This window comes from Anolis sagrei, chromosome 8 (genome assembly GCF_037176765.1).
Source record: "Anolis sagrei isolate rAnoSag1 chromosome 8, rAnoSag1.mat, whole genome shotgun sequence".
Lineage (NCBI taxonomy): Eukaryota > Metazoa > Chordata > Lepidosauria > Squamata > Dactyloidae > Anolis > Anolis sagrei.
In genome coordinates this window covers 4074728-4100000 of record NC_090028.1, presented here as the reverse complement: position 1 = coordinate 4100000, position 25273 = coordinate 4074728, and the positions used below count along the sequence as shown (strand labels likewise).

The 25273-nt window shown below is 42.6% G+C and overlaps 1 protein-coding gene across 1 annotated transcript in view; it reads left to right on the top strand.

Moving 5' to 3' along the window:
• PDPR (pyruvate dehydrogenase phosphatase regulatory subunit) overlaps positions 1 to 25273 on the top strand; it is a 63310-nt gene that overhangs the window by 512 nt on the left and 37525 nt on the right. Inside the window, exons 2-8 of the mRNA XM_067470968.1 lie at positions 4334 to 4406; positions 11511 to 11557; positions 11850 to 12126; positions 15030 to 15163; positions 15544 to 15625; positions 18678 to 18841; positions 24169 to 24290. Coding sequence (XP_067327069.1) covers positions 11900 to 12126; positions 15030 to 15163; positions 15544 to 15625; positions 18678 to 18841; positions 24169 to 24290 — 729 coding nt within the window. The 5' untranslated portion in view covers positions 4334 to 4406; positions 11511 to 11557; positions 11850 to 11899. The remainder of the gene's footprint in view (positions 1 to 4333; positions 4407 to 11510; positions 11558 to 11849; positions 12127 to 15029; positions 15164 to 15543; positions 15626 to 18677; positions 18842 to 24168; positions 24291 to 25273) is intronic.

Here is a 25273-nt window from a genome sequence, read left to right as displayed (position 1 = left end):
AAAGCACAATCTAATCCTACCCAACAGATGGCCATCCAACCTCTGCTTAATAATAATAGTAATAATAGAATCCTAGGGTTGGGAGGGGTCCCAAAGGCCATCTAGTCCAACCCCATTCTTCCATTATGCAAGGAAAGCACAATCTAAGCCCTACCAACAGATTGTCATCCAGCCTCTGCTTAATCATAATAATCATAATAATCATAATAATCATAATAATCATAATGGAATCCTAGAGTTGGGAGGGGTCCCAAAGGACATCTAGGCCAACCCCATTCTTCTATTATGCAGGGAAAGCACAATCTAATCCTACCCAACAGATGGTCATTCTTCCTCTGCTTAATAATAATAATAGTAGTAATAGTAATAGTAATAATAATAGAATCCTAGAGTTGGGAAAGGTTCCAAAGGCCATCTAGGTCAATCCCATTTTTCCATTATGCAGGGAAAGCACAATCTAACCCCTCCCAACAGATGGCCATCCATCCTCAGCATAATAATAATAATAGTAATGGAGTCTGACATTGGAAGGAATTCCAAAAGCCAACAAGGCCAACCCCATTCTTCCATTATGCAGGGAAAGCACACTCTAATCCCTCCCAACAGATGGCCATCCAACCTCTGCTTAATAATAATAATAATAATAGAATCCTAGAGGTAGAAGGGGTTCCAAAGAACATGATGGCAACAGTCTTGGACAGCAATGGCTCCCAAAGTGACCCATTTAAGGTGGAATCGGGTGTCAAACAGGGATGTGTTCTTGCCCCAACTTTATTCTCCATCTTCATCGCCATGATACTACACCTTGTTGATGGGAAGCTTCCCACCGGAGTGGAAATCATCTATCGGACAGACGGCAAGCTATTTAACCTCAGCAGGCTGAAAGCCAAAACCAAGGTCACAACAACATCTGTTATAGAACTCCAGTATGCTGATGACAATGTCGTCTGTGCGCATACAGAAGAAGATCTACAAGCCACTCTCAACACCTTTGCAGAAGCATACACGAAGCTTGGCCTGTCACTGAACATCGAGAAAACCAAAGTGCTGTTCCAGCAGTCACCAGCCGCCCCCTCTCCAATGCCAGAGATACAGCTTAATGGTGTCACATTAGAAAATGTCGACCATTTCCGCTACCTTGGCAGCCACTTCTCCACCAAAGTCAACATCGACGCCGAAATACAACACCGCCTGAGCTCTGCAAGTGCAGCATTTTCCCGAATGAAGCAGAGAGTGTTTGAGGACCGGGACATCCGTAGGGATACTAAGGTGCTTGTTTATAAAGCTATTGTCCTCCCAACCCTGCTATATGCCTGTGAGACGTGGACTGTCTACAGACGTCACATGCAGCTCCTGGAACGATTCCATCAGCGCTGCCTCCGGAAAATCCTGCAAATCTCCTGGGAAGACAAGCGGACAAACGTCAGCGTGCTGGAGGAAGCAAAGACCACCAGCATTGAAGCAATGGTCCTCCAACATCAACTCCGCTGGACAGGCCACGTTGTCCGGATGCCTGACCACCGTCTCCCAAAGCAGTTGCTCTACTCCGAACTCAAGAACGGAAAACGGAATGTTGGTGGGCAGGAAAAGAGATTGAAAGATGGGCTCAAAGCCAACCTTAAAAACTCTGGCATAGACACTGAGAACTGGGAGGCCCTGGCCCTTGAGCGCTCCAGCTGGAGGTCAGCTGTGACCAGCAGTGCTGCAGAATTCAAGGAGGCACGAGTGGAGGGTGAAAGAGAGAAACGTGCCAGGAGGAAGGCGCGTCAAGCCAACCCCGACCGGGACCGCCTTCCACCTGGAAACCAATGCCCTCACTGCGGAAGAAGATGCAGAGCAAGAATAGGGCTCCACAGCCACATGCGGACCCACAAGGAAACCCATGATGGAAGACCATCTTACTCGTCCAACGAGGGATCGCCTAACTCCAAAGAACATCTAGTCCAACCCCATTCTTCCATTATGCAGGGAAAGCACAATCTAAGCCCTCCCAAGAGATAGTCATATAAACCCATATTCCTAATTCCAACAGACCTCACTACCTCAGAGGATGCTTGCCATAGATGCAGGCGAAACGTCAGGAGAAAATGCCTCTAGAACATGGCCATATAGCCCGAAAAAACCCACAAGAACCTAGTGATTCCAGCCATGAAAGCCTTCGACCAATACAGATGGTCATTCTGCTTCTGTTTAATAATAATATTAATAGAATCCTAGAGTTGGGAGGGGTTCCAAAGGACATCTAGTCCAACCCCATTCTTCCATTATGCAGGGAAAGCACAATCTAAGCCTTCCCAAGAGATGATAATCCAGCCTCTGCTTAATAATGATAATAATAGAATCCTAGGGTTGGGAGGGGTCCCAAAGGCCATCTAGTCCAACCTCATTCTTCCATTATGCAGGGAAAGCACAATCTAAGTCTTCCCAACAGATGGCCATCCAGCCTCTGCTTAATAATATTAGTAATAGAATCCTAGAGTTGGGAGGAGTTCCAAAGGACATCCAGTCCAACCCCATTCTTCCATTATGCAGGGAAAGCACACTCTAAGCCTTTCCAACAGATTGTCATCCAACCTCTGCTTAATAATAATAATAATAGTAATAGAATCCTAGAGTTGGGTCCCAAAGGCCATCTAGTCCAACCCCATTCCGCCATTCTGCAGGGAAAGCACATTCTAATCTCAACAAATGGTCATTCTGCTTCTGCTTAATAAAATAATAATAAGAAGAAGAATCCTAGAGGTGGGAAGGGGTTCCAAAGGACATCTAGTCCAACCCCATTCTTCCATTATGCAGGGAAAGCACAATCTAAGCCCTCCCAACAGATGGTCATCCAGTCTCCACATAATAATACACAATAATAATAGAATCCTAGAGTTGGGAGGGGTCTCAAAGGCCATCTAGTTCAACCCCATTCTTCTATTATGCAAGGAAAGCACAATCTAAGCCTTCCCAACAGAGGGCCATCCAACCTCTGCTTAATAATAATAGTAATAATAGAATCCTAGAGTTGGGAAGGGTCCCAAAGGCCATCTAGGTCAATCCCATTCTTCCATTATGAAGGGAAAGCACATTCTAATCCCTCCCAACAGATGGTCATTCTGCTTCTGCGTAATAATAATAATAATAATAGTAATAGAATCCTAGAGGTAGAAGGGGTTCCAAAGGACAGCTCGTCCAACTCCATTCTTCCATTATGCAGGGAAAGCACAATCTAAGCCTTCCCAACAGATGGCCAACCAACCTCTGCTTAATAATAATAATAATAATAATAATTGAATCCTAGAGTTGGGAGGGGTCCCAAAGGACATCTAGTCCAACCCCATTCTTCCATTATGCAAGGAAAGCACAATCTAATCCCTCCTAAGAGATGGTCATCCAACCTCTGTTTAATAATAATAGTAATAATAGAATCCTAGGGTTGGGAGGGGCCCCAAAGGCCATCAAGTCCAAACCCATTCTTCCATTTTGCAGCGAAAGCACATTCTAAGCCTTTCCAACAGATGTCCATCCAACCTCTGCTTAATAATAATAATAATAATAATAATAATAGAATCCTATGGTTGGAAGGGATTCCAAAGGACATCTAGTCCAACCCTATTCTTCCATTATGCAGGAAAAGCACAATCTAATCCCTCGAAGCCACCCCAATCTAATCCCTCCCAACAGATAGCCATCCAGCCTCTGCTTACTAATAATAAAATCCCAGATTTGGAAGGAGTCCCAAAGGCCATCTAGTCCAACCCCTATCTACCTGGCAGGGAAAGCACAATCCAAGCCACCCCAACAGATAGCCACCCAACTTTTGCAATAATAATGATGATATTAACAATGATAATAATAATGATAATGCTCTGGTCCTTCCTGGAGGGCCATACCTGGAAGGAGGTTCTGGGGGACTTCTGCTGACCTGTGGGGTTCCTCAGGGTTCTGTTTTGTTCCCCCATGCTGTTTAACATAGACATGAAATGTGTATTTTATTTAAGCATTGCATAAATTAGTATTTAAAAACCTAGTAAAAATAGAAGGATCATAAGCAGCTAAATATCTTTTGATCAGAAAAGGGCAACAGCAACTGCATTGTCTGTAGCCCCCAACAATTCCTCTTCCAGGGAGCAGGGTGAGCTCCCACTGTTAGCCCAGCTTCTGCCAACCTAGTAATTCAAAAATATGCAAATATGAGTAGATCAATAGGTACTGCAGAGTTTAAGATCATCTAGGAAGGCCCTGCTCTTGGTCCCGCAGTTTGCGGAGACGAGAGACGGGGCCTTCTCAGACTTAATGTCAAGGGGAAACCTTTACTATCGTTATTATTGCTTTGTCTCATTGCCAGTTCCGATGAAGAGTTCTGGAGAATTGGAAAGTGTGAATGGTACTCTTGGACTTCTTGGCTGCCCTTGAGAAAGGTACTGCTCACAGATGGAATCTATATCTATAAATCTGTTATGGCCGTCCAACGGGACAGCAAAACTCAAAAAAGAACCCAACGAAAATTTACCAAATTTACCATGCACATACCTCAACCCACAAGGTATGCACAAATCGATTCAAAATACTAAACAACATAACAACACACTCACAATAACAAAACAACTGAGCATGCGCAATGGCGCCCCGCCGCAAGTCTTCGGCGTGCGCACATGGCCGAACGGCCAACGCACCCTCCGCACCTCCCTCCCATGCCCCGCCCCACACGAACACATCACACCCACCCCCACCCCGCCCCACACGAACACGTCACAGCCTGCCCCCGCCCCGCCCTGCCCCAGTCTTACCTCCTCCATCTCCTTTTTTCTTCACGCTCCTTCTCTTCCCCTCCAAACCCCGCCCCCTCCAAACCCCACCCCGCCCCTTCCCGCCCTGTCCAAATCCATCCCTCCTCCCCCTCCTTCTTCCCCTCCAAACCCCGCCCCCTCCAAACCCCACCCCTCCCCGCCCCTTCCCGTAGAGAAAGGGAGGGAAGGAAAGAAGGAAAGAGAGAAGGAAGGAAAAAAAGAGACAGCAGAAGAGAAAGAAAAAGCGGGGAGGAAGGAAAGAGATAGAGAAGGAAGGACCGGAAGGAAGGAAAGAAGGAAGAAAGAGAAAGGGAGGTAAAGAAAAAGGGGGAAGGAAGGAAAGTTAAAGAAAGAAGGAAGAAGAAAAGGAAAGAAAAGGAAAGATGGAAGGAAAGAAAAGAGACAGCAGAAGAGAAAGAAAAAGGGGGAAGGAAGGAAAGTTAGAGAAAGAAGGAAGAAGAAAAGGAAAGAAAAGGAAAGATGGAAGGAAAGAAAAGAGAGACAGCAGAAGAGAAAGAAAAAGGGGGAAGGAAGGAAAGTTAAAGAAAGAAGGAAGAAGAAAAGGAAAGAAAAGGAAAGATGGAAGGAAAGAAAAGAGAGACAGCAGAAGAGAAAGAAAAAGGGGGAAGGAAGGAAAGTTAGAGAAAGAAGGAAGAAGAAAAGGAAAAAAAAGAGACAGCAGAAGAGAAAGAAAAAGGGGGAAGGAAGGAAAGTTAGAGAAAGAAGGAAGAAGAAAAAGAAAGAAAAGGAAAGATGGAAGGAAAGAAAAGAGACAGCAGAAGAGAAAGAAAAAGGGGGAAGGAAGGAAAGAGGTAGATAAGGAAGGAATGAGAGACAGAGGGAGGGAAAGAAAAAGGGGGAAGGAAGGAAGGAGAGAAGGAAAGGAAAAAGGGAATGAAGGAAGGAAAGAAGTAGTGAAGGAAGGGGGAAGATGTAGAGAAAGAGGGAGGGAAGGAAAGAGAGAAGGAAGAAAAGAGAGTAGAAGAGAAAGAAAAAGGGGGAAGGAAAGAGATAGAGAAGGAAGAAGAGAAGGAAAGACGGGAAGGAAGGAAAGAAGGAAGAAAGAGAAAGGGAGGTAAAGAAAAAGGGGGAAGGAAGGAAGAGGTAGAGAAAGAAGGAAGAAGAAAAGGAAAGATGGAAGGAAAGAAAAGAGAGACAGCAGTAGAGAAAGAAAAAGGGGGAAGGAAGGAAGAGGTAGAGAAGGAAGCAATGAGAGAAAGAGGGAGGGAAAAAAGGGGGAAGGAAGGAAGGAGAGAAGGAAAGAAAAAGGGAATGAAGGAAGGAAAGAGGGAGTGAAGGAAGGGGGAAGATGTAGAGAAAGAGGGAGGGAAGGAAAGAGAGAAGGAAGAAAAGAGAGCAGAAGAGAAAGAAAAAGGGGGGAGGAAGGAAAGAGATAGAGAAGGAAGGACCGGAAGGAAGGAAAGAAGGAAGAAAGAGAAAGGGAGGTAAAGAAAAAGGGGGAAGGAAGGAAAGTTAGAGAAAGAAGGAAGAAGAAAAGGAAAGATGGGTGGAAGGAAAGAAAAGAGAGAGAGCAGAAGAGAAAGAAAAAGGGGGAAGGAAGAAAGAGGTAGAGAAGGAAGAAATGAGAGAAAGTGGGAGAAAAAGAAAAAGGGGGAAGGAAGGAAGGAAGGAAGGAAGGAAGGAAGGAAGGAAGGAGAGAAGGAAAGAAAAAGGAATGAAGGAAGGAAAGAGGGAGTGAAGGAAGGGGGAAGATGTAGAGAAAGAGGGAGGGAAGGAAAGAGAGAAGGAAGAAAAGAGAGAGAGGAGAAGAGAAAGAAAGGGGGAGGAAGGAAAGAGATAGAGAAGGAAGAAGAGAAGGAAAGACGGGAAGGAAGGAAAGAAGGAAGAAAGAGAAAGGGAGGTAAAGAAAAAGGGGGAAGGAAGGAAAGTTAGAGAAAGAAGAAGAAAAGGAAAGAAAAGGAAAGATGGAAGGAAAGAAGAGAGACAGCAGAAGAGAAAGAAAAAGGGGGAAGGAAGAAAGAGGTAGAGAAGGAAGAAATGAGAGAAAGAGGGAGGGAAAGAAAAGGGGGGAAGGAAGGAAGGAAGGAGAGAAGGAAAAAAAAGGGAATGAGGGAAGGAAAGGGAGTGAAGGAAGGGGGAAGATGTAGAGAAAGAGGGAGGGAAGGAAAGAGAGAAGGAAGAAAAGAGAGCAGAAGAGAAAGAAAAAGGGGGAAGGAAGGGAAGAGGAGAAGGAAAGATGGGAAGGAAGGAAGGGGGGAAAGAAGGAAAGAAAGAGGGAAGGTTGGCCACAGCAACGCATGATGGGTAGAGCTAGTTTCTTATATAAGGTGGGATTTTCTGCCTTGATATTCTGGGATATAGGCCTGTGTGGACGGGCCACCGTTCTACCGTATATACTTGACTATAAGCCGACCCGAATATAAGCCAAGGCACCTAATTTTACCACAAATAACTGGGAAAACAGATTAACTCGAGTATAAGCCAATGGTGGGAAATGCAGCTGCTACTGGTCAATTTCAAAATAAAAATAGATACTAATAAAATTACATTAATTAAGGCCTATTTATGAATATTTACATAAAACTGCAATATAAGATAAGACTGTCCAACTCTGATTAAACCATTATTCTAACCTTCTTCAATGTAAATGTGCTTACGCACACAATGTATGTACATGGCAAACATTCAATGGCAAATAGACATACAACATATATAGACAGACACAGATGCAATTTAACATTCCAGCTTTTCCGTCTTCATGAGAGTATGCTCGATTCTGGCCACGGGGGAGCTGCTGCTTCGCCATCCGTTTGTGACATCGAGACCTTTGATGGAGTACTTCCTCATTCTTTTGCACGCTGCTGGAAGATTTTTATGGCATTGTAAAATAGTTAAATTAGCCTCCCCAGACAAGGATGCCCATTATCCCCCCTGATCTTTATAATGGCAATAGAGGTTTTAATGAAAAAAATCAGAGAAGATGAAAGGATAAAAGGTGTGAAGGTGGGCAAATACGAATATAAGATACGGGCATTTGCCGATGACCTATTAGCAACAATTGAAGACCCAGGGAAGAATTTACAAAATTGGATAGCTAAAATAGAGGAGTTTGGGAAAGTTGCGGGTTTTAAGATGAATATGAATAAAACGAAACTTTTGCTAAAGAACGTGGAAAAAGAGAAACAAGCTAAGATACAACAACAAGTAGGAATAGAGAGTGTTAAGAAAATTAAGTATCTGGGAGTCTGGATCTCTGCAAGAAATGGTCAATTGTTAAAAAATAACTACGAAATATTATGGAAAAAGGTACAGAAAGATCTACAGAAATGGAATTCGCTGAACCTCTCTTTGTTAGGACGGATATCATTAATAAAAATGAATGTGCTCCCTAAATTTATATTCTTGTTTCAAAATATCCCGGTGATCAAAAATTTATCTGTTTTTAACAAATGGAAGAAGGACTTAATGAAATTTATATGGAAAGGGAAGAGACCAAGAATAAAGTATACTAACCTAGTAGATAAAAAAACTAGAGGAGGCCTAGGATTTCCAGACCTGAAGACATATCATGAAGCCTGTGCATTAATGTGGATCAGAGAATGGATGACATTGGACAATGAAAAATGTTTGAATCTGGAAGGCCATGATTTGAGAGTGGGATGGCATGCGTATGTATGGTACGATAGAGAAAGAAAGGAGAAAAATTTTGGAAACCATTTCATACGCGCCTCCCTATTACGTACATGGCTAAGATACAAGGCTTTTTTTTATAAAGCTACCCCATTATGGGTCTCCAGTATGGAGGCCCATCAAAGAAGGCTACTGGGATGGAGGAATTGGCCCAGATATAAGGATATTTTGTATAAAGGAAAAATGGAGATGAAATCTTTTGAAGAAATTAAGAGTGCATATGGCAATATAACTTGGTTGCACTATTTACAACTTAAAGAATACTTCAAACAAGATCAAAAAATTGGCTTTGAATGGGAAGAAAATACATGGGATAAAATACTAAAAATACAGAAAAAAGTAATCACAATGTTGTACAATAAGTTGGTTCAATGGCTGACAGAAACGGAACAGGTGAAAGTCTGTATGATCAAATGGGCGGAGAATATAAGACGGCCCATCCATTTTCGGGAATGGGAGTTAATATGGAATAGAAAATTGAAATATACATATGCCATGGATTTGAAAGAAAACTGGTATAAAATGTTTTACAGATGGTATTTGACACCGAGTAAATTGAGCCAAATGTATCCAAATGTATCAGACAAATGTTGGAAATGTAAGGAGCAGGCAGGCACATTTTACCATATGTGGTGGACATGTAAAGAAGCAATTAAATTTTGGGCAAAGATTCACGAAGAAGTACAGAAGATGTTGAAAAAAAGGTTCAAAAAGAAACCGGAATACTATTTACTGGGACTCTTGGACTCTGATTTTAAATTAAATGAGAATGAAGACAAGCTATTTACTTTTTGTATTACAGCGGCAAGGATTGTCTTTGCCAGACATTGGAAAAAGGAACAAATTCCGACCAATGAAGAGTGGTTGGAGAAAGTTACAGAAATAAGAGATATGGATGAATTAACTTTTCTTTTGAAAAAAAATATGGGGAAATCTTTAAAGAGGACAAATTGGTCCTCTTTTTATGACTATGAAAAGAAACTTAATTGAAGTGGAGAAGACGAGATTGGACTATTAAGGAGAAGAAATAAATATAAGAAGAACCTGAGGATGGGGTGGAAGTCATTTTAGATTATTGTAGGTAGGGTTATAATTGTCTGTTGGGTTGTGATGTTTGTGTATTTTTATTTTTATTTTTATTTTTTTATTTTTTTTTTGTTGTTGTTTATTTCCCACTTTTCTATCTTCTATTATTGTTCTCACTCTTTCCCTGTGTGTATCTTTAAAATACTTAATAAAAATCATTAAAAAAAAAAAAATTAGCCTCCCCGCATAAAGCGGTACCTAAATTTCCTACTTGACAGATGCAACTGTCTTTTGGGCTGCATAGGTCGACAGCAAGCTAAACTATTAATGTTTGGGAGCTTACTCTGACCTGGACTGGCTTCGAACTCATGACCTCTCATTCAGTAGTGATTTAATGCAGCTGGCTACTAACTAGCTGCACCACACACAATATATATACAATATTATATATATACGTACAATATATATATGCACACAATATATATACATAAATATACAATATATAATATATATACAATATATACACAATATTATATATATAGATATACACATATATATGCTACGCTAATAATATAAGGTATTATATTGTATATACATATATTTATGATATTATAATGTAATACAATAGAATACTATTAATAATATATTATCATTATATATTTTATATTACATGTAATATGACCAATCATATTACAAGATAATGGTATAGTACAATATAATATATAATACTGATATTGTACTATTCTAATAATATAATATATTGTATGTATATATTGTAAGCAGCTCTGAGTCCCCTTCAGGGTGAGAAGGGCAGCATATAAATGTCATACACATACACATAGTAGAGTAAAATAATAAATGTAATAATAATAATAATAATAATAACAATTATAAAGAATCCTATTAATAACTGTAATATTTTTATTTTATTTTTTTAAAAAATTTAAACTATTACAGTTGGCCTGCCATAGGTTTTTAAATCCTTGTGTGTTAATGTTTAAATGTGATTTATATTAATTGTATTGTTTTTGTTTATTTCTTGTTTTATTGATGTGTTGTTGGGCTTGGCCTCATGTAAGCTGCTCCGAGTCCCTTGGAGAGATGGTGGCGGGGTATAAATAAAATTTTATTATTATTATTATTATTATAGAGCAAAATAATAAATAATAACAACAATAATAAAATAAAATAATAAATGTAATAATAATAATAGAGAAAAATGATAAATGTAATAATAACAACAATAAAATAAAATAAATGTAATAATAATAATAAGGGTTTTTTGGTCGTGTCAGGAGTGACTTGAGAAACTGCAAGTCGCTTCTGGTGTGAGAGAATTGGCCGGCTGCAAGGATGTTGCCCAGGGGACGCCCGGATGATATTGATGTTTTATCATCCTTGTGGGAGGCTTCTCTCATGTCCCCGCATGAGGAGCTGGAGCTGATAGAGGGAGCTCATCCGCCTCTCCCCGGATTCGAACCTGCGACCTGTGGGTTTTCAGTCCTGCTGGCACAGGGGTTTAACCCACTGCGCCACTGGGGGCTCCATCCTTGAAGTGACTGGATTGACCTTGAAGGAGCTGGGGGTGGTGACGGCCTACAGGGAGCTCTGGCATGGCCTGGTCCATGAGGTCAAGAAGAGTCAGAAGCGTCTGAACGAATGAACAACAACAACAATAATAGAGTTAAATGATAAATGTAATAATAATAATAATAGAGTAAAATTATAAATATAATAACAACAAAAGAGTAAAATAATAAATAACCTTGACTTGAATACATACAATAATAATAATAATAATAATAATAATAATAATAATATAAGCCGAGAGGGACTTTTTCAGCCTTAAAAAAGGGCTGAAAAACAGTAATAATAATAATAATAATAATAATAATAATAATAATTCCGTACTGGAATAAAGTTGGGTTAGAAACATAACACAACAATCGTATTACATAGTGTTGTTGCTGTTTCCATTCATCGAGGCTTGGAAGGTCTATCTCCTGGTTGTTTTAATGCTTTTGTTAATTTCTCTTCCTATCTTAATTGGTTTTCTAGGTGGTGAGCCCTGTCCAGATGTGGTTGCATCAGCATTGAATAAAGTGGTAGGTTTTGTTGTTTGGTAGAACGGGAGGAAGTGGGAACAGAGGGAAAAGGTGTTGATGTGAAGGAAGCAGGACCTGAGCAAGACAACTTTGTCAGGTCACATTAATGTTAATGACTGTATATACCAAGCATGGGTGAACTTCAGCCCTCCAGGTGTTTTGGACTTCAACTCCCACAATTCCTAACAGCCTACCGGCTGTTAGGAATTGTGGGAGTTGAAGTCCAAAACACCTGGAGGGCTGAAGTTCACCCATACCTGCCCTAATATGAGCAAATCTTGGCATTTTGCAGAGGCAAGGAGGATTTTTGCACAGAGCCACCAGGACGAGCCCTCCTTCAAGATGTTCCTCCGGTTGCTGTCCGACGTCCGGTGGCAAAGGGCCGGTCATGGATGGTGGGGCATCTCCAGTGGCCGACACAGCAGCACCGGTGGCCCAGAGCCTCACCTGGCCCCACTGCCATCCCATGCGCAGGTTGTGATCTGCGGAGGGGGCATCATGGGCACCTCGGTGGCCTATCACCTCTCCAAGCTGGGCTGGAAGGACATCGTCCTGCTGGAACAGGGAAGGTAAACAGATGCCATTGTTGTAGTTCAGCCTCTGATTGTGTCTGATGTTCATGATGGAAATGGGGATGAAGGTTCTTCTGGGTCTGGGCCGGTTGGGACTGGGGATGATGGCTTTCCTGGGCCTGAGTTAAGCCCAGGCGAGAGGCCCAAGGTGTCTCATGAACGGATTCACAAGGTCACAATCCTGGAAGAGGCCCTCAATAGTCTTTCTCTGAGAAACTGTCTTCTGAAGATGATTTGTCGGGTGCAGAATTTAATGAGAGTGAAGATAGAAAGCAAGACTATAAACAGAAACAAAGTTCTGAGGGACAGTGAAGGTCAATTACAGGAAAAGAGAGGTAGCAAATCCTTATCTGATTGTAAGGGCAAGAGAAATGCTTTCCTTTCGGTTCTGGGGATAGGAAAAGCTTTATATCGATACAAGGGAAAGAGTTAGCTCAGTCTCGTCAACATTGGAATTTCGTGACGGTCTTGATTCCAAGTGTTCCTAGTTTCATGTTCCAAGTTTTGACAGGCTCTTGATCTGTGTATTGGGTTCTCATGCTGCCTTGTTTTATAGATTTTGTACCCTTAGATCTCATGTTTGACCTTGTGCCTTGAAGCTCATGGACTATCCTTTATCTTTGAACTGTACTGTGGAACCACAGTGTAGCCGGAGGTTTAACACAGCGGGTAAATCATCAGCAATTATAAGATCTATCAACCAAAAGGTTGCAAGTTTGAAGCCCTGGGTTGGCATGAGCTGCCAACTGTTGCCCTAGCTCATTGTTTACCTAAGCAATTCGAATACAGTGTTAGCTGTGATTAGAGAAATTAGGTACCACTAAAAGCAGGGGAGGTGTTTTACGACGCCATAAAAGAAAGAAGATCAGAAAATGTGGGTGACCAAAAGGAAGAAGGAAGTCCTGACGGGTCTTCGTCATAGAGGATAGAGCAAAAGCACCCCCTGGACCTCGAGCTCAACCTTCCATGGCACCAAAAACAGATGAAACAAACCACCTCCTTCTGTTCTGTCTGTCTGTGTATTGTCTATACAAAGCAGCATTGAATGTTTGCCGTGTATATATACTGTGATCCGCCCTGAGTCCTCTCCGGGGTGAGAAGGGCGGAATATAAATAAAGTGCAATTATTATTATTATTATTACCATTACCATTTTTACTGCTTTGCTTACATATATTCTTCAATAAACTGCTTGCTGGTTTACCGGTTCCTTTTCTGGAGTACAACGGCTATTCCTTCTCTATCTCTTCAAATTTTATTCTCTGTGAATGACAAACAAAAATCAAGTATAAATAGTACAGTAACTTGGCTACTGTGAGTTTTCCATGTTCCAGTAGCATTGACTCCTGTCCTGATGTTTTGCCTGCATCTGTGGCTAATTGCATACTCAGAGTTTCTGCTGGCAGTGAGGCAAGTGGTGGGTATATATACCCGTGGAATGATGTCCAGGATGGGAGAAAGAACCCTTGTCTATTCAGTGCTAATCAAGCTGGCTAATTGCAGCATTCACACTTGCCTCCATCACCGCTCAAGCAGGGAGCTTTGAGATGGTTGAACACAAGCTCTCCGAAGCTCTAGGTGCTCTTACTGCCTATTACAGGGGAAACCAGCTGATCCCTAATCCATCTAAAACACAGACATGCGCCTTTCACCTTAAGAACAGACAAGCATCCCGAGCTCTGAGGATGACCTGGGAAGGAATCCCACTGGAGCATTGCAGCACACCCAAATACCTGGGAGTCACTCTGGACCGTGCTCTGACCTACAAGAAGCACTGCCTGAACATCAAGCAAAAAGTGGGCGCAAGAAACAATATCATACGAAAGCTGACTGGCACAACTTGGGGATCACAACCAGACACAGTGAAGACATCTGCCCTTGCGCTATGTTACGCTGCTGCTAAGTATGCATGCCCAGTGTGGAACACATCTCACCACGCTAAAACAGTGGATGTGGCTCTTAATGAGACATGCCGCATTATCACGGGGTGTCTGCGCCCTACACCACTGGAGAAATTACACTGCTTAGCCGGTATTGCACCACCTGACATCCTCCGGGAAGTAGCAGCCAATAGTGAAAGGACCAAGGCAGAGACATCTCCAGCTCATCCCCTGTTTGGGTATCAGCTAGCACGTCAACGACTTAAATCTAGAAATAGTTTTCTAAGATCTACAGAGACACTCGCTGGAACACCTCAGCAAGCGAGAGTCCAAAAGTGGCAGGCCTAAACCCAGAACCTCAACCAATGGCTGATACCCAATGAGAGACTCCCCCCTGGGCACACAGAAGACTGGGCGACTTGGAAGGTGCTGAACAGACTGCGCTCTGGCACCACGAGATGCAGAGCCAACCTTAAGAAATGGGGCCACAAAGTGGAATCCTCGACATGCGAGTGCGGAGAAAAGCAAACCACTGACCACCTGCTGCAATGCAACCTGAGCCCTGCCACATGCACAAGGGAGGACCTTCTTGCGGCAACACCAGCGGCACTCCAAGTGGCCAGAGACTGGTCAAAGGACATTTAATCAACTACCAAACTCACAAATGTTGTATTTTGTCTGTTTGTTTGCTTTGTTCTATTAGAAATGTAATATAATTGACTGGTTGCCCTGACACGACAAATAAGTACTTGCCTCCAACAGACAAGAGTTCTTTCTCCCACCCTGGACATTATTCCACAGATATATAAACCTCACTTGTCTAGTTTCCAACAGACCTCACAACCTCTGAGAATGCCTGCCATAGATGTGGGCGAAACGTCAGGAGAGAATGCTTCTTGAACACTCTGGAAAACTTGCAGCAATTCAGTGATTCTAGCCATGAAAGCCTTCGACAACACATCTGTGTTGAATTTAGGCACAAAGACATTCCCTGGAATCTCTCTCTCTCTCCGCCTTTCAGGTTGGCTGCTGGTTCCACCCGATTCTGCGCTGGGATCGTCAGCACCGCGCGGCACCTCTCGATAGAGCTGAAGATGGCCGACTACTCCAACAAGCTCTACCAGCAACTGGAGCAAGAGACGGGGATACAAACGGGTAAGGTCCTGTGGGATTACAATTAAGTTCCACCAAAGAGAATAAGAACAACAACAAGTAGTGTGGGTACCCGTCGAGACACTACAAGTTGAGGAGATCAGATGCAACACATTTATTTGGCCAAATCCTTCTGTTGGGTAGGCAGGTGCCACACAATAAAGAGTATTTTATAGCCAAAAGTTTTTAAGCATGTGCACACAAACTATTTCATTCACTCATAGGCTGTTAGGAATTGTGGGAGTTGAAGTCCAAAACACCTGGAAGGCCCAAGTTTGCTCATTCCTGGTGTAGACTATCTGGAGATCTGTAAATATCTTGTCTGCATTGGATAAATGTATGTGAAGAGTTGTGTCCTGAGAGTCTGCCACTTCTTGTTCCAGGTTACGTGAGAACGGGCTCCATTTCTTTGGCCCAGACGCAGGACCGGCTGATCTCCCTGAAGCGCATCGCCTCACGGCTCAAGTGAGTCCAACGCTGTGGACGAGATGGGCAATGCATTAGAAAATACATAGCAGTGTGGATGAGCTCCAATTACACTGTTCTACAAATTTTCAGTTTTTCTCAGTTGCGGAAACTAAATGTGCCGTTTCTTAATACATTTAACATGCTGAATTCAGATGTAATAATTAAATGTGTTAATTGGCTCTGCTTTTTATGCAACAGCTATTTCAATTTTCTCCACAATAGGTAATTGGTTAATATTATGATAATGCGCCTAACCTTACTGCATGTATATAAACCGTGACATTTACTAAATTTTAGTCAAATTATACAGGGTTAGTCAAAATGAATAGGCCAATAAGAAAATTAATTGTACCCGAATGTATGTTTACTGTAACCAAACCACAGCTACGTAGCGACAGATAAACTATCAAAGTTTTTTTTGAGCAACACACATGTACGTTAATGCCACTAGGCGTCGCTAGGAGTCGCTGTTTTCAAAATGGCGGAATCAGGCAAAGGCATATGTGCTGCATTCGATACCATTACGTCGGATGTGCTGCAACGGATGTGGAATGAACTGGACTATCGCTTGGACGTCTGCCGTGTCACACGGGGCGCCCATATCGAACATCTCTGAAGGTGAGACAAAACTTTGATAATTTATCTGTCGATACGTAGCTGTAGTTTGGTTACAATAAACATACATTCGTCTAAAATTAATTTTCTTATTGGCCTATTCATTTTGACTAACCCTGTATTGCCAATAGTTTATACATGAGAAATATTTATTTAATAAGTCTATTGTTTATGTTTGTGCGGCAAGAAATTATATTAGTAGGACTAATGCAGTTGAAAAGTCTGAAAGTTTAAATGTCGCTTTAATCGTGACTTTAGTTTATATCCCGTGTGCTTCTCTTGACTTTTCTTTTGTATTCAAGGAAAGGATTCCCTCTCGCAATGCTCCAGCAGGAGTCTGACAGCATTGACGGAGTCCATTGGCCTTGATCTCTTTTTTCCAGAGTGCTTTATTTACACACGTGCGAGGCAGAACTACAGTCAAAAGAACAATGTAAAACGATGTTTAACGATACTGTCTCAGTCTTCAACTGACTGACCCTCACCGTTCAAAAGTCTGGCCTTATAGAGGGCTATCTGGCTTTTGCACACGGCACTAATACTGCGTCATTAAACTTTCTAGAGTATTCTAGAATCTTCCATAGTGTAAGTCGCAACATGCCTTTTTTCAACCATACGTGATCACGTGATTGCTTATATCATAAAAACTAGAGCCAATATACATTTTTAAATGTCATTTTCGTTTTCAGCACCCCAAAATCATAAAAGAACAACTATTTTCAGGCCCGCAACTTTTTCTCCGTTGAACAGTGTTATTATTATATTATTATTTCAGATATTTGCACCCCGCCCTTTGAGTCTCCTTTGGGAGAGATAAAGAGGAGTATAAATAAATAAATTATAATTATAATTCAAAGCTTGTACGATATGAGGATTGAAAGGCCGAATTGCAAAGACTCTGGCATAAGCCAGTCAAGCTGGTCCCAATGGTGATGAGCACACTGGGTGCAGTGCCTAAAGACTTTGTCCTGCACTTAAAAACAATCGGCGCTGACAAAATTACCATCTGCCAGCTGCAAAAGGCCACCTTACAGGGATCTGTGTGCATTATTTGCCAATACATCACACAGTCCTACACACTTGGGAAGGGTCCGACATGTGATCCAATACAACAGCCAGCAGAGTGATCTTGTTTGTTGTGGACTCATCTTGTTATGTATCAAAAAATAATATTTGCATATTTTAAATTATATGCTGATGCTTTTATATTATGTCGCTTTGAGTCTCCTTTGGGAGAGATAAAGCCAGGTATAAATTAATAAATAAAATAATAATAATAATAATAATAATAATAATATTTCCCTCCAAATCCCTCCAGTAGATAAATAGACAGACAGACAGACAGATAATAATAGTAGTAGTAGTAATAGTAGTAGTAATAATTCTCTCCAAATCCCTCCAGTAGATAAATAGACAGACAGATAATAATAATAATAATAATAGTAATAGTAATAGTAATAATAATAGTAATAATAATAATTCTCTCCAAATCCCTCCAGTAGATAAATAGACAGATAATGATAATAATTCCCTCCAAATCCCTCCAGTAGATAGACAGACAGATAATAATAATAATAATAATAATAATAATAATTCTCTCCAAATCCCTCCAGTAGATAAATAGACAGATAATGATAATAATTCCCTCCAAATCCCTCCAGTAGATAGAAAGATAGATAATAATAATAATAATAATAATAATAATTCCCTCCAAATCCCTCCAGTAGATAGAAAGATAGATAATAATAATAATAATAATTCTCTCCAAATCTCTCCAGTAGATAAATAGACAGATAATGATAATAATTCCCTCCAAATCCCTCCAGTAGATAGACAGACAGATAGATGATAATAATAATAATAATAGTAATAATAATAGTAATAATTCCCTCCAAATCCCTCCAGTAGATAAATAGACAGACAAACAGATAGATATTAATAATAGTAATAATAATAATTCCCTCCAAATCCTTCCAGTAGATAAATAGATTATCTTTCTCTGCCAAGGGGAGTAAACTACAACTCCCAAGATTCCATAGCACTGAGTCACGGCAGTTAAAGTGGTATCAGACTGCATTCATTCTTCAGTGTAAACATGCCCTAAAATTTGGATGTGTTCATTACACTTACATAACGGTATTTTTCTTCTTCTTCCTGGGGTATTAATGCCATTTCCTAATTGGTTCTATAATAAAAGAATGGGGGGGGGGGATTTAATGTAATTTTAATTGTATTTTAATTCTAGGGAATTATGGGAGTTGAAGTCCAAAACACCTGGAGGAGGGCCGAGGTTTGCCCATACCTGTCCTAAGGGGAGAAAGCTGGAATATAAATTCACATGATGATGATGATGATGATATGCAAGGCCATATGGCTGCCTTTCTAGGGCAGGCAGTGATGGATTCCCACTCTGTGTGCTCTCTTTCTCTGTCAGGGTCATGGGAATCCCGTGCGAGATCATCCCGCCCAAGAGAGTGGCGCAGCTCCACCCGCTGATCAACATCCATGACTTGGTGGGGGCCATGTATGTGCCGGAAGACGCGGTCGTCTCATCTGCGGATGTGAGCCACGCTTTAGGTCACGCTGCTTCTCTGAACGGTATGAATAGGCTCTCTTGGCTCCTTCAGTTACACTGTGTAACACTATAGGTTCAAATCCGGGGAGCAGAGTGAGCTCCCACTGTTAGCCCCAGCTTCTGCCAATCTAGTAGTTCGAAAACATACAAATGTGAGTAGATCAATAGGTACCGATCTGGCGGGAAGGTAACGGCGCTCCATGCAGTCATGCTGGCCACATGAACCTTGGAGGTGTCTACGGTCAACACCGGCTCTTCAGTTTAGAAATGGAGATGAGCCCCAACCCCCAGAGTCGGACACGACTGGACTTAATGTCAAGGGAAAACCTTTATCTGTGGAATGTCCATGGTGGGAGAAAGAACTCTTGTCTGTTGGAGGTAGGTGTGAATGTTTTCGTTGGCCACCTTGATTAGTTTTAGGTGTGACATCTTACAGCCTGGGGGAATCCTTTGTTGAGAGGTGATTAGCTGTCCCTGATTGTTTCTTGTCTGGAGTTCCCCTGTTTTTGAGTGTTCTTTATCACACTTTCAAACCAGGAATGGATATATATATATATTGTTGCAGAGAGTTATGCTTTTTAAGTAGGTGAGGCTCAATTCACCTGTGTTGAGTGGTCTTTCAGAAGCTGCCCAAAATTCAAATCATGCCTCCAGTCCTCCCTATGAAGGGTTTGTTTCTTCCAATTGGTTGTTGTTTTTCCAGCCCCTCGGCCTTTCGAACTTGGGTTTCCCATTCCAGCTTTAGATGCCGGTTTCTTGTTTCAGAGTGAGATGCCAGAGACTGAACTGACATGCCAAGCATGTGCCCTTGTGGCTGTTGTTCTTCCTCGCTCGAGACTCAGAGGTGCCTCCTTCTAGGTCAAAACAAAGTCAGCTTTGTGGGGGGACCTTTCAAGGAATCCCTCCCTGGTTGGGCAGAGTCTGCATTCCTGTTGCAACTCAGGGTAGTTTTCACCTTGCTCCCAAACACCACTTCACCAAAGCTGTAGATTTTGTAGTTTATCGAAGAAAAGGCAAAGTCAAAACATAGTATAAGAAATGCAAAGTTCCAAAAGGCTTAAATGCAAAGACACAGTTCCCAAGATTCAAAGGCAAAAACATGAAGCATGAGGTTCCCAGAAGACATCACAGCTCTGTTTCCCCATGGCCTCACCACCAGCTACTTTCAGTGGGACAATCAATTCTACGAACAGAAAGATGGAGTAGCTCTGGGGAGCCCTCTCAGCCCGGTCATAGCTAACTTCTACATGGAACACTTTGAAAAATAAGCCCTGGAGACAGCAACCAAAAAGCCCACGATATGGTTCAGATATGTGGATGACACCTTCACCATTTGGAGCCATGGAGGAGAAGAACTCAACAGGTTCCTGGACCATCTGAACAGCATCCACCCAAACATCCAGTTCTCCATGGAAAAAGAAAAGGAAGGAAGACGGCCTTTTCTAGATGTCCTAGTCATCCGCAAACCAGATCCACAATTGGGTCACACCGTCTACAGAAAACCCACACACACCGATAGATATCTACATAAAAACTCCAACCATCACCCAAGTCCAAAAAGAAGCCCCATTAAAGCCTTGGCAGACCGTGAAAAAAGGATGTGCGAAGCCCACCTCCTCCAAGGGGAACTGAACCACCTCAACTGGGCTCTCCAGGCCAATGGAGACTCCACCTCAGACATGAGAAGAGCTGCAAGACAACCGAGAAGAAGACACGAGAATCAAGACAAAGATCCACCCAGAGGAAAAGTGTTCCTGCCAGACATCAAGGGAACCACTGACCGCAGAGGGAAGTTGATGAGGAAACACAACATACAAACTATCTACAGACCCACCAAGAAAATCCAACAAATGCTACGTTCAGCAAAGGACAAGAGGGATCCTCTCACTTCTGCAGGAGTCTACCGTATACCATGCAGCTGTGGACAAGTCTACATAGGAACCACCAAACGCAGCAGCATTGCCCAGACACGAATGAAGGAACATGAAAGGCACTGCAGACTACTCCAACCAGAGAAATCAGCCATAGCAGAGCACCTGATGAACCAGCCTGGACACAGCATGTTATTTGAGAACACAGAAGTGCTGGACCACTCTCACAACCACCATGTCAGGCTACACAGAGAAGCCATTGAAATCCACAAGCATGTGGACAATTTCAACAGAAAGGAAGAAACCATGAAAATGAACAAAATCTGGCTACCAGTATTAAAGGACTCAAAAATCACAACAGCAAAACAACAGAGAGGAAACAAATAGGCACATAAAATCACTCTCAACAAGAGATTCCCCCCAGGCACTTCCAAGCCATTGAATGCTAATCAAGGTGATCAGCTGAAACATTCATATCTAGCCCCAACAGACAAAAGTCCTTTGTCTCACCCTGGTCATTCCACAGATATATAAATCCATTTTCCCAATTCCAACAGACCTCACTACCTCTGAGGATGCTTGCCATAGATGCAGGCGAAACGTCAGGAAAAAATTGCCTCCAGAACATGGCGATATAGCCCGGAAAAACCTACAACAACCCATGATCCTTTAGTTCATGAAACAATAGTCCATGAAAAACAGTTGAACACAAGACCCCAAAATCTCAGACTCAGGAATCCAGAAGCATGCTGCTTAAAGCCAAGGTTAATCCATAGAAGTTTGCATGGAAAGAGCCACGTTGAACTGACAACGCCTGTGTGTCAGTGAGAAGGCTAAATAACCTCTGCAGACATGAACGCATTGCGATGACCTTTGGCACACTTGGCTTCTCGCTTGCCAAGCGAGAGCTTCTCCGGACCCTTAAGTGCAGACGATCTTGCCTGCTCATTAATTCGTTATCTTCAAGGCTCTCTAACCCCTTATCTTGGTCCTGCAGCTGGACCGGATCACCATGGGAAGGCAAAGGAGGCAAAGACATCTCCACCTGGCCGTGTGGGAATTCACTCTCGTTATCATTCTCACTGACATTCTTTTCCCCTGGGAACTGACTTGCTGTTTCCCCTTATGCAGCCTCACCTCCAACCCTGTCTGAAGCATGAACAGAAATCTGTAACCCATCATCCTCCTCACAAAGCCCACAGGGGTCAGCTTTAGACTCAGAATCAACCTGAGTCACAACAATTCTTCATGTACTGCTTGAAGGTGACCTACTCTGTTGCATTCCTCTAGAACAGGCATGGGCAAACGTGAGCCCTCCAACAACAACAATGGAGTCTCTTTCTCTGGGTGTTTTTAAGCAGAGGCTGGATGGCCATCTTTCAAGGGTGTTGTTGCACTCCAGGACAGGAAAAGCCCTCTGACTTTAAACACCACAAAAGGATGGAAAACAATCCTTTTATTGAAGATAATTAAAAAGCAGTAAGGTAAAAAAACACTTTAAAGAAATAGGTAAATCCAATTAGGTAGGAAGATAAGCAGGAACAAGGTAGTCCAGCAAAGTCCGTAAAAGGCAAAACTTCCCAAATAAAATGCAAATAGTCAGGAAACAAGAACCCAAGGCATTAATACAGAACATAAAATCCAAGAATCAAAACCATGAAACAAAAGCACTTAAAACATAAAACTTCCATGAACAAGAACGAGGACTTGACTTGATTCCAAATGATGCTTCATCTGACTACATATCCTGTACTTGGGACTTTTATCTCCTCGTGAGCTAAGTCTCTAGCATTCAGAAATTGGTTTAGTTTTAGCTGAGAATTTCTTATCTTTTTCTCTCAGAGCCTGGCAGACTGCCGAAGCCACTGTTCGGCTCTCCTGTTTAGACTAATCTCCTTGCGTCTATGTATTTCCTCATCAATTTCTGCAGCTGGGTCAGGTGCCAAGCTGTTGTCATGTTCCCCATCATGGGAACTCTCTGGTAACAATTCAGAAAGCATACCATCATCCCCACCCCCATGACCAGCCACTGCCAGAAGGGACAGAGAGTTTCATCTATGCTGATGATCGTGCCATTACTGCCCAAGCAGGGAGCTTTGAGATGGTTGAACAGAAGCTCTCCAAAGCTCTAGGTGCTCTTACTGCCTACTACAGGGAAAACCAACTGATCCCTAATCCATCTAAAACACAGACATGTGCCTTTCATCTCAAGAACAGACAAGCATCCCGAGCTCTGAAGATCACCTGGGAAGGAATCCCACTGGAGCATTGGAGCGCACCCAAATACCTGGGAGTCACTCTGGACCGTGCTTTGACCTACAAGAAGCACTGCCTGAACATCAAACAAAAAGTGGGTATTAGAAACAATATCATACGAAAGCGGACTGGCACAACCTGGGGATCACAACCAGACACAGTGAAGACATCTGCCCTTCTGCTATGCTACTCTGCTGCTGAGTACGCATGCCCAGTGTAGAACACATCTCACCACACTAAAACAGTGGATGTGGCTCTTAATGAAACATGCCGCATTATCACAGGGTGTCTGCGCCCTACACCACTGGAGAAATTACACTGCTTAGCCGGTATTGCACCACCTGACATCCGCTGGGAAGTAGCAGCCAATAGTGGAAGGACCAAGGCAGAGACACCTCCAGCTCATCCCTTGTTTGGGTATCAGCCAGCACATCAACGACTCAAATCAAGAAATAGTTTTCTTAGATCTACAGAGACACTTGCTGGAACACCTCAGCAAGCGAGAGTCCAAAAGTGGCAGGCTCAAACCCAGCACCTCAATGAGAGACTCCCCCCTGGGCACACAGACTTGGAAGGCGCTGAACAGACTGCACTCTGGCACCACGAGATGCAGAGCCAACCGTCAGAAATGGGGCTACAAAGTGGAATCCACAACATGCGAGTGGGGAGAAGAGCCAACCACTGACCACTGCTGCAATACAACCTGAGCCCTGCCACATGCACAAGGGAGGACCTTCTTGCGGCAACACCTGAAGCACTCCAAGTGGCCAGATACTGGTCAAAGGACATTTAATCAGCTACCAAGTTTGCAAAATTTGTGGGGTTTTTTTAACTGTTTGTTTGTTTTGTTCTGTTAGAAATGTAATACAATGTTCTGGTTGCGGATGACACGATAAATAAATATCCCCACCCCCCACAAGTGTAATACAAAAATTAACGAAACAATTAAGTAGTAACAGTGTGGTTAAAAACAGAATTGAAATACAATAAATGAACTTTAAATGGCCTTAAAAGCTCACAGCCCTCCTAATGTGTTAGGGCATTTTAGCTAACCAAAAAACTGGCTTTCGAGCATCCTGAAAAGACGTCTTCTTTTTCGTTTATGGATTTGCTTGGACGCTCCCCAGTTGTTGCTCTGTTGGGATGCAAGCCACAAATGGAGCAGCTTTTCTGTTGGGAAGAGGTGATGAGTGAGACTTCTTTTCCTTGCTTTCTCTTTCCAGGGGCCCAGATCCACGAGCGCACAAGTGTCATCCACGTCGTGACCCAGAAAGGCTGCGTGGCCGGAGTGGAGACGGATCGGGGTCTGATCGAGTGCCAGTATTTTGTGAACTGTGCTGGACAGGTCAGGCAGACTTGATATCTTGTGGGTATTTTGTGTGTATGCATGCTTGTGTTGGACAGCAATTCCTCCAAAATAACCCTGGTGTCAGATGGCTCTGTGAAACAAAAAGCTATTGATCATTTTGAGCTTAAAGAATGGGAACTTTCTCTTACTGTTACAGCCTTCTAGGCAGTGAGCTGCCTCAGTCTCTGTTGGTACGTAGGTCTAGTCTAGATACTGGCAAACTTCAGTCCTCCAGGGGTTTTGGACTTCAACTCCCACAATCCTTAACAGTAGGCATCCTCAAACTGCGGCCCTCCAGCTGTTTGGGCCTTCAACTCTTAGAATTCCTGACAATTGAACAAGCTCATTAGGGCTTCTGGGAGCTGGAGGGACGCAGTTTGAGGGTGCCTGTTTCCTGAGTTGCATTTCAAAAACAGCCTTTAGACAATGTTGAAAGTAAAAGAAAAATGCTTTACTTCAGCAAACACAAAGGATAAGCAAATGCAATTGAAAAGTGCAAAAGAAAGCAAGGGAGTCTTAATCCAGACACAAATTAAAGTCTCTTACGAAGTCCCAAAAGAAACATCACACAACAGACGATTGTCGCAGCTCAGGATAGATTCCCCTTGCTCAGAACAACACCACACTCCAAGGCTGTAGGTTTTGTAGTTTATTTATGAAAAAGCAAAATCGGTCCCACCGGTGTCACAAACGCGTCTGGTGGGGACGAGGGACAGGGCCTTCTCGGTGGTGCCCCCCCCCCCGCTCCCGAGCGAGAATTCGCTCCCAAGCGAGATTAGATCGGCGTCCTTCCTCCTTCCTTTTAGGAAAAAAACTAAAGACATGGTTTTGGAGCCAGACCTTTGGTTAGTGGGCACAACAGTACTTTAGGCACTGAACTCGGACAATAGGATTGTTTGAAAATTGGAAATGGCTTTATGACCTGTGATTCTGTGATCTGTTCTATGTGGTTATGTAATTTTAATTAATATCACTGTTTA